This window comes from Carlito syrichta, unplaced genomic scaffold, assembly GCF_000164805.1.
Source record: "Carlito syrichta isolate Samal-C Ts95f unplaced genomic scaffold, Tarsius_syrichta-2.0.1 Scaffold314077, whole genome shotgun sequence".
Lineage (NCBI taxonomy): Eukaryota > Metazoa > Chordata > Mammalia > Primates > Tarsiidae > Carlito > Carlito syrichta.
In genome coordinates, this window is record NW_007258173.1 from 218,601 (window position 1) to 228,330 (window position 9,730).

The 9,730-nt window shown below is 39.2% G+C and overlaps 1 protein-coding gene across 3 annotated transcripts in view; it reads right to left on the bottom strand.

The window, feature by feature from the left end:
• Positions 1–891: 891 nt before the first annotated feature.
• Positions 892–9,730, bottom strand: part of HKR1 (HKR1, GLI-Kruppel zinc finger family member) — a 28,688-nt gene continuing 19,849 nt past the window's right edge. For 2 of the 3 annotated variants that reach the window (XM_008070966.2, XM_021719023.1), the window contains 2 exons: positions 3,685–5,652; positions 892–905 (listed from right to left, as the gene is read on the bottom strand). In XM_008070966.2, the coding sequence (XP_008069157.1) occupies positions 3,974–5,652 (1,679 nt within the window). In that variant the 3' untranslated portion in view covers positions 892–905; positions 3,685–3,973. The remainder of the gene's footprint in view (positions 906–3,684; positions 5,653–9,730) is intronic. The other variant, XM_021719024.1, reaches the window with a different exon arrangement.

Consider the following 9,730-nt stretch of genomic DNA (forward strand, 5'->3'; position numbering starts at 1 on the left):
GACTTCCCTCTGAGGACTGCTTTAGCTGCAGCCTGTATGTTTTAATATGTGTGTGTTGTCAATTTTCAAAGTGTTTTATGATCTTCTTAATGGTTTCTTCTTTTACCCATTTGTTGTTTAGGAGTGTGTATTTAATTTTCACATACTTGCAAATTTTTGAGTTTTCCTTCTTTCATCAATTTCTATTTTCATTCTACTGTGGCTTTAATCTTTTAAAATTTATTGAGAATGGTCTTACGGCCTAACATGTGGTCTAGGCTAAAAAATGTTCCATATGTTCTTGAGAAGATGTATCCTGTCACTGTTAGGTAGAGTGTTTTGTATATGCTTGTTAGGTCTGGTTGGTTTACACTGCTGTTAAAGTCCTCTAGATTGTTATATGATGTTATTTCCTAATTTCTTATCTTCTGTTTATATATTCTATCCATTATTGAAAGTGAAGAATTAGACTGAACTTGGTGGCTCATACCTGTAATCTCAGCACTTAGGGAAGCTAAGTTGAGAGGATTGCTTGAGCCCAAGAGTTTGAGACTGGCCTAGGCAACACAGGGAGAACTTGTCTCTACAAAAACAGAAAAACAATAGCTGGGTGTGGTGGCACATGTCCCAGCTATTCAGGAGACTGAGGCAGAAATATCCTCTGAGCCTGGAAGGTTGAAGCTGCAATTAAAAAGCAGTCTAAAACTTCTGACTCACTAATAACTTAATAGCCTATTGTTGACCAGAAACCTCACCAATAACATAAACAGTCAATTAACACTTATATGATAATATATCATATACTGTATTCTTACAATAAAGTAAGCTAGAGAAAAGAAAATGTGGCTCGGCCTGTAATCCCGCACTTTGGGAGGCTGAGGTGAGTGGATTGCCTGAGCCCGCTGGTTTAAGATCTGCCTGGGCAACTTGGTGAGACCTCATTTCTACAATAAATCAAAAAATTAGCTGGGTATGGTAGCGCGTGCCTGTAGTTCCAGCTACTTGGAAGGCTGAGGCGGAAGGATCGCCGGAGCTCAGCAGGTCGAGGCTGTGGTGGCCGGGAGCAGCCACTGCACTCCAGTCTGGGCAACAGAGTGAGGCTCCAACTCAAAAAAAAAGGAAAGAAAATGTTATTAAGAAAGTCATAAGGAAGAGGTTATATATTTACTATTCATTGAGTGGAAGTAGATCATCATAAAGGTCTTTTTCCTTGTTGTCTTCATGTTGAGTAGGATGAGGAGAAGAAGAGGGGTTTGTCTTGCTGTCTCAGGAATGGCAGTAGCAGAAGTGACAGAGATAGAGCAAGACAGAAGAGACAGGGACACTGTGTAACTTTTACTGAAAAAAGTTCATGAATAAGTGGACAAACACAGTTCAAACCCATGTTGTTCAAGGGTCAATTATATTACCAAAAAAGACAAGTGCAACAATATCAAGAGCAGACTGTTTAGAAGCACTGAATGGCACTTGGGTTTCTACAGCTTTAAATAAAATTGCTTTAAAATTATGCAAAATTTTATGGAAATACTTGAAGAAAATTTCTTAATGTGGTTCAAAATCTATTTAATATGCCACTTAGAAATGGAAGCATTGTTTTTTAAAAAATAAGGCTTATTTCTTCTGCTGGGTGGTTACATTAGTATTGGTATAATTAGTGATATTTATACCTACATTTATACCATATATCTAACTTTATAAGCATTTAACATCATAAATAAATAAAATGAAGACAAATTATTAATACAAAACAGAATAAGGCAACTATATAGAAAAATTCAAAATTAACACTTTCTGTGCTAATTTTGGTATAATATTGTTGCTATACACATATTTACACATTAAGCACTTAAGCATGTGAAAAATCACAGAGCTAATCAGATTCGAGACTAAACTTTAAGAACTCATATGAGATAAATCACAAAAAACTGATTAAAATGCTATAAAATACAAAATTAAAGACTAACAGATTACAGAAATGAATATATTCATTTAGCCATTTGTAAGCATTCTTTGCAATAGTTATTAGGTAAAAGGAAATAAAAATTGAAATTAAAAGTCACTTAGAAATGAATTGACTTTGAGAAGAATAGTAAAAAGGAAAAAGATAAATTATGATTAAATAAGCATGAAAAGGCAATGAAAAGTTTGCTTGAAAAGATTAACAATTATAAACAGAAATGAATAAAATTTAAAATAAAAGACACTGAGGAGATTAAAAGCACAAAGCTGAGTCTTTGGTAAAACTGGCAAGACTATTAAGAGGGAGACATACAATAAAAAGGAGACAGTCACAGGCATGGAGGATATTAAATATACAAATTTTGTTCTAGAAATGAGCATGACCTAAAGTTTCTGCATTTTGCTTAAATGGGGAAGCACAGACATTTTTGTCTAGATAGAACATAAGTAGATAAAGAGGTGTTGGTTTACAACTGTCAGTGGGTCTTAGGCATTTTCTTTCCATTTGTTTGGAAATTTTGGTTTAAATTATAATAAAGTATACATGTTAATAGTATGTTAGGTGTTATGGCGTGTGACATTTTTTTCTGGTTTGTATGCATGTGTTAAGTATTTTTCACTCTGGGATATAGACCATAAACATCTAAAAACAACACACTTAAGGGTGTTTCATTTTCACTTGGGTTTGAATATTTTCCATTAAAAAAAACCAATGAGAAGAGTATCATTATTTTATAATTTGGAAAATCTTTTAAATATCTAGTTTAATAGAAGACAGTGGTATTTTATAAGTGCTCGTGCATTCAGTCCGTCAAGATAAATGAAGAAAGTCTGGCCTCATACACTCAAACACTTAATCTTATAATTGCCATTTTCACATTAATTTGGAATTCTGCTTCATTACATTCTAAATACTCATATATAAGATGGGTTTTTCTATTTTTTAATATGGTTCTAAAAATATATTCTAAATACCTATATTTGGACAAAGACATATGCTATTACACAACTTTTTATATTTTCCTTCCCATTCTTGGTAATTTTATTTTCCAAAAAATTTCAAATCTTTTAGCCAAGTCCCACAAAAACAATTAGGATCTAACTCAGGATTTTAAGTTAATTTGCGGAAGACTGCCATTTCCAAAAAGAGAGTATTCCCAACCAGAAAAATGGTATATTTTACAATGGTTGGAAAGATTTACTTATTTACTTATTTATTTGGAAAGATTTAAACTCAAAAATTACCTTGTGGAATGTTGTATAATTCAAAAGAGAATAGAAAGTAATTTCATTTTCTATTTCTGAACATTGTGTTTTTATGGATACTTCTAGTCTAACTGCATCAGTCAATAAAAATATTTTCAGTATAGATTCAACCTGGATACCAGAGAAAACTCTAGAAGGCAAAGGCAGAGTATTAAAAATGCAAATATCCTAAATCTAGCCCTAAGATATTTGCATTCCTTCTCACCTGTCAGCCTGTTATATAATAAAACTATTCTAGCTATGTGCGATCCCTGTCCCCATAAATTAACCATTCCCAAACTATCCCTGAGCCTGACTCTGCAGGGTCATGATCTGAGCTACAGAGATTGAATCAGCCTAGGTGTCTTCCAAGTCTCTTGTTCTCAGTTAGAAGGTCTAGTATTGTTGTTTCTGTAACTTCCAGGATACAAGTGGAAGGAGAGTTCAAATGTAATTGGCAAATGATCCTGGAATAGTCTTCATTCCCTAATTTCAACCCACTTAAAAGTACTTCCTCAATCAAATAGCCTCACAGACCTTCCACAATCCACCATCCCCACTGAGGAAGGGCAGAGCTGAAAATGGCTCAGCAATTCTCCTTCAGGTGTACTGGAGACCTGTCTCTTACTAATGCAGTCTCAGGCACATTACTATCACACATAAGTTATTGCCACTTGGGTGTCTAGCAGAGGCTGACTTAAAGTCACAGCCCTGTGTGTGTCCTCTGACGTCTGATGAAGTGTGACTCCTGGCTAAAGGTTTCACAACCCTCCTTGTACACACAAAGTTTCTACCTTGAGTGTGTCCTCTGATGTCTGACGAGGTTTGACTTCCGACTGAAGCAGCGCCCACACTTTCTGCAAACATAAGGCTTCTCTCCTGAATGTGTCCTCTGATGTCTAATGAGGTGTGACTTCCGGCTAAAGTCTTGCCCACACTCCGGGCATACATGAGGCTTCCCCGCTGAGTGTTCCTTCTGGTGTTTAAGGAGAGTTAACTTATCACAAAATCCTTGTCCACACTCCCCACACACAAAGGCACCTGAGTGTGCCCTCTTGTGCCTAAATAGGTTTGGCTTCTGCCTAAACCTTCTACCACACTCCCTGCACATGAAAGGTTTTTCCCCAGAATGTGTTCTCTGGTGTGAGATGAGGGTGGACTTATCATTAAAGCCTCGTCCACACTCCCTACACACAAATGGCTTCTCCCCAGAGTGTGTCCTCTGGTGTGTGTTGAGGGTTGATTTCCGGGTAAAACCTCGCCCACACTCAGTGCATACAAATGGCTTCTCCCCTGTGTGTGACCTCCGGTGTTTGTTAAGATTTGACTTCAGGCTAAAGCGTTGCCCACACTCCAGGCATACATAAGGTTTAACCCCTGAGTGCATCCTCTGGTGTGTCTTGAGATTTGATTTCCAGCTAAAGTGACGCCCACACTCTGTGCATACATAAGGTTTCTCTCCTGTGTGTGTCCTTAAGTGTCTGATGAGGTGTGACTTCTGGCTAAAGCCTTGCTTACACTCCCTGCAAACATAAGGTTTCTCTCCTGAATGTATCCTCCTGTGTCTGATGAGGTGTGAATGCTGGCGAAAGCCACGCTCACATTCCCTGCAAACATAAGGCTTCTCCCCAGTGTGTGCTCTCTGGTGTGTGATAAGGTTTGACTTCAAGCTAAAGCTCTGCCCACATTCCTTGCACACAAAAGGTTTGACCCCTGAGTGAGTCCGCTGATGTGTGAAGAGGTTTGACTTCCACGTAAAGCCTCGTCCACAATCCTTACACACGTAAGCTTTCTCCCCTGAGTGTGTCCTTTGGTGTGTGATGAGGTTTGACTTCCAGGTAAAGCCTCGTCCACATTCCCTGCACATATAAGGCTTTTCCCCAGAGTGTGTCTTTGGGTTTTTAATGAGGACTGACACACTGCTGAAACTTTGGCCCCATTCAGTATACATATAGGCTGTCTCCCCAGTGTGTGTCTTCTGAAAGTTAAGTAAGTTTGAATTCTTGATAAAGCCTGGTCCAAACTCTTCACATTTGATTGCTCCAAATCCCAACACTTCTAAACCATGCAATACTTTGCCTGTTTCTTTAAGGGTTGAATTCCCTTCTAGGCTGGACCTTATATCCTCCACCACTGTGTTGTCTTCCTTGGACCTTACTGGCTGTCCCTTAGGTGAGATGGAGGGTAACTTTGAAGTGGCACTTTTGTTTACTCTCCGAAACAGGCATTTGGAGTCTTCTCTCTCTTGAATTATTTCTTTATCACCAGAGCAGAATTGATAAAAGAGTTGATCCTGCTGCTGTTTCTGATCTTCTGGGTAGCATTTTCCAGGACTGAGAGGATTTCCTGCACATAAACTTGAGAACAACTGAGGGAGATGACTCAGCCACACGTGTTGGCTGAGGGCTTGCTGATTGGAGAACATCAGAGGGCAGGAAGGACAAGGTTGAATTTCTGGCTTTGATCCTGCTGAAGAAAGAACATTTTCAGAGGAGTCATAGGTAGTGCTGCCCAGGTAATTTTGTCTTGCCTATTAGTTATTCATAATATATTTATATCACAAGTTATCTCCCAGCTAGATATCCTTCCCAATTCCTTGTTTTCATTTTACTTTATGCATTACACTATTGCAGGGGTTGGCAAAGTCAACTGACAGGCAAAATCCAGCCTGCAACCTGCTTTTGTATGGTCTGCCAACATTCTTTTTCTTTTTTTCTGAGTTGGAGTCTCACTTTGTCACCCAGGCTGGAGTGCAGTGGCATGCTCATGGCCATCCCAGCGTCAACCTGCTGGGCTCCAGCAATCCTGCCTCAGCCTTCTGAGTAGCTGGAACTACAGGCGCATGCTTCCACACCTGGCTGACTTTTGATTTATTGTAGAGATGAGGTCTCACCAAGTTGCCCAGGCTAGTCTCAAACCTGTGGGCTCAGGCAATCCACTCACCTCGGCCTCCCAAGGTGCTAGGATTACAGGCTGAGCCACCGAGCCTGGCAATCTGCCAACTTTCTAAAGGGTTGAACTAGACAGAGACCAAGACAGAGACAGACAGGCAGAAAGAAAGAGTGAGAGAACAAGAGAGAAAAGAACACAATGTGACAGAGATCGCATATGGCCTAAAAACCAAAATATTGGATACTGGTCAGGCACAATGGCTCATGCCTATAATCCCAGAATTTTGGGAGGCCAGGGAGGGAGTATTGCTTGAGCCCAAGAGTTTGAGACCAACCTGGGCAAAACAGCAAGACCTCATCTCTAAAAAAAAAAAAAAGAGAGAGAGAGAGAGAGAGCCAGGAGTGGTGGTGCATGCCTATAGTCCCAATTTGGAAGGCTAAGGTGGAAGGATCACTTGAGCCCAAGAGAACAAAGCTGTGGCAAGCTGTACTCCAGCCTGGGCAACAGACTAAGACCCCAACTCAAAACAAATAGACAACAAGGAAACCTAAACACCCCAAATCAAAATATTTACTATGTGACCCTTTATAGAAAAGCTTGTTGACCCTATCCTATCGCAATGTAGAAAACTCATACCAAACAGATATTTTCACATTATCTGACAGATTTTAAAATGTTCAAGGGTCCTAGAAATCAACCAAAAGGATAAAAGTAAATTGAGAGGTGTTTGTTCATGAAAAACACCAAACTTCAGATAAAAATAGTAGGAGTCTGTAACATTATTGCTAGAGTTGTTCTTAGCTTCTCTCCCCTTTCCACTAGCTTGGTTAGTGCAGTAGTTATAGCAAAGCAGGCCACGAAATGATTAGTTTGCTGCTACTGGAGGCAGCTCATTTAATTTGGATGGAAGGTAATAAACCAATGCTCAGTAGAGCTGCCAATAAAACTAATGATTTAGGTAGTAAATAAACAGGGAAGGCCAGTAACTGCTATATGAGGCTGCAATCTTGGTAGACAATAAGACTGGTAGATGATCCAGAAATTTGCAGGGAAACTCTGAAAATAAGACAGGCATACAGGGGCTTGATAAACGCTATACACAATCTTGGCTGACTGAAAGGTTGTAGGTGACTGCAGGACAGAGGGAAAGAAAGGGAGAGGGCAAGCTATTCACATCTCCCTGCCTGACAAGGAGGCTGCAACCAGGGCAGAGGAAAACCAAGAGGGCTCAGTGAAAAGTAAAAAAGCCTAGAAAGACTAGAAAACCACCTGAAATTGGAATAAGCTCCCTAACCCACACATTTAACCATTAATATAGGCAGGAAGCCTTTTTAACTCAAGGTTTTTGAGTACAAACTATGGCCAATTCTTTTTTTTTTTTTTGAGTTGGAGTCTCACTCTGTCACCCAGACTGGAGGGCAGTGGCCACTCCCGGCTGCCACAGCCTCGACCTGCTGGGCTCTGGTGATCCTTCCACCTCAGCCTTTCGAGTAGCTGGGATTACAGGCACGCGCTACCACACAGGGCTGATTTTTGATTCATTGTAGAGATGAGGTCTCGCCAAGTTGCCCATGCAGGTCTCGAACCCGCGGGCTCAAGCAATTCACTCACCTCGGCCTCCCAAAGGCACGGGATTACGGGTTGAGCCACCAAGCCTGGCTATGGCCAATTCTTATAGACCACTAAACTCTACAGCCACAGGACTGTCATCTAGGAAGCCAGGATTAAAAATAAACATAAGAGGCCTGGTATGGTGGTTCATGCCTTTGATCCCAGTACTTTGGGAGGCTGAGGCAGGAGGATTGCTTAAGCCCAGAAGTTCAAGACCAATGTATGCAACATCTCTACAAAAAAAAAAAGCCAGCATGGTGGTATGTGCCTGTAGTCCTAGCTACTCAGGATGCTGAGGTAGGAGGATCACTTGAGGTTAGAAGTTCAAGACTCTAATGAGCTACAGTTGTACCACTGTACTCTAGCATGGGCAACAGATCCTGTCTCAAATCTAACTCTCTCTCTCTCTCATTAAATTAAAAAAATCAAGTATCTCCATCTTCACGGAGGAGAGAGATTCTACAAATTTAGTCTAAAAAGTTACCAAGCAAACAAAAAGTAGTAACAACAATCATCAGGCAGAAAATATATTCACATACCAGAGGGACTACAAAATAGTATCTTAAATATCTAGGTTTAAAAAAACTCAAAAAGAGTAAACAATAATCAGGAAAAAAACACTATTGACAGAAGTGGTCACTGAGTGGGTCCAAATTTAAGAAAAAAAAAAAAAAAAGGACTTCAAAACTGATAGTATAAATATGTTCAAAGAACTAAAGGAAACCATGTGTAAAAAATTAAAGTATGTAACAATGATTCAATAAACAGAATCTCAGTAAAAAACACAAGTTGTTCAAAAGAAATTTTTAAAATTCTGGAATTAAAAAGTAAAAGTACTAAAATTTTAAAATTACTAGAGCATATTTGAGTGTGCAACAGAACTAGTGAACTTAAGATAGAGCAACACAAATTCACTAAATTGAAGAACAGAGTAAAAAAAAAAAAAAAAGACTGCAGTAAAACAAGAAGCTCCAGAAACCTGTGGGAAGGCAACAGGCAACCAATCTACATTTAATGGGAACTCAGAAAGGAGAAGAGAGAGAGGAGCAGAAAAAAAAATCTCAAAATATAAAAATATAATGGCTAACACTTCCCAAATTTAATGAAAAAAAAAAAAACCAACCAAAACATTAACTCAAGAATCTCAATAAACTCCAAGTAAGATAAACATACAGAAATCCCCAGCTAGACGTATCATAGTCAAACTGGGAAAACAACAATAACATAGAAAGTCTTGAAAGCAGCAAAAGAAAAATGACTCAACATGTATATGGGGAAAAACAACATAGTTAGTGTTCCAGTCAAAACGCTAAAGAAGTAGTAGGAGAAAGGGAGAAGCCAAACAAGGAGAAAAGGAAGTTAAAGGCATCTAACTTGGGAAGGAAGAAATAAAAACCACAAATGATATACTCTTGTATGTATAAAATTCCAAAAAGTCAATCAGAAGTAATAAGTATAGTAAGTCAGGTCACATGATATAAAATTAACATATAGAAACCAATTATATTTCTATACACTAGCAATGACTATCCCACAAATGAAACTGAAAAAAAAAAAAACCCAACAATACCATTAACAATAGCATAAAAATAATAAAATACTGCCGGGCTCGGTGGCTCAGCCTGTAATCCCACGCTTTGGGAGGTCGAGGTGAGTGGATTGCCTGAGCCCGTGGGTTTGAGACCCACCTGGGCAACTTGGCGAGACCTCATCGCCACAATAAATCAAAAAATTAGCCGGGTGTGGTAGCGCGCGCCTGTAGTTCCAGCTACTTGGAAGGCTGAGGCAGAAGGATCGCCGGAGTCCAGCAGGTCGAGGCTGCGGTGGCTGGGAGCGGCCACTGCCCTCCAGTCTGGGCGATAGAGTGAGACTCCAACTCAAAAATAAATAAAAAAAATAAAATAAAATACCAAGGAATAAATATGACAAAATAAGCACATGGCTTATAAATTGAAAATTTTAAGGCACAGTTGAGTGAAGCTGATGTCCTAAATAAACAGACATTCATAGATTGGAATGATCACTATTATTTTTTTTTTTTTTT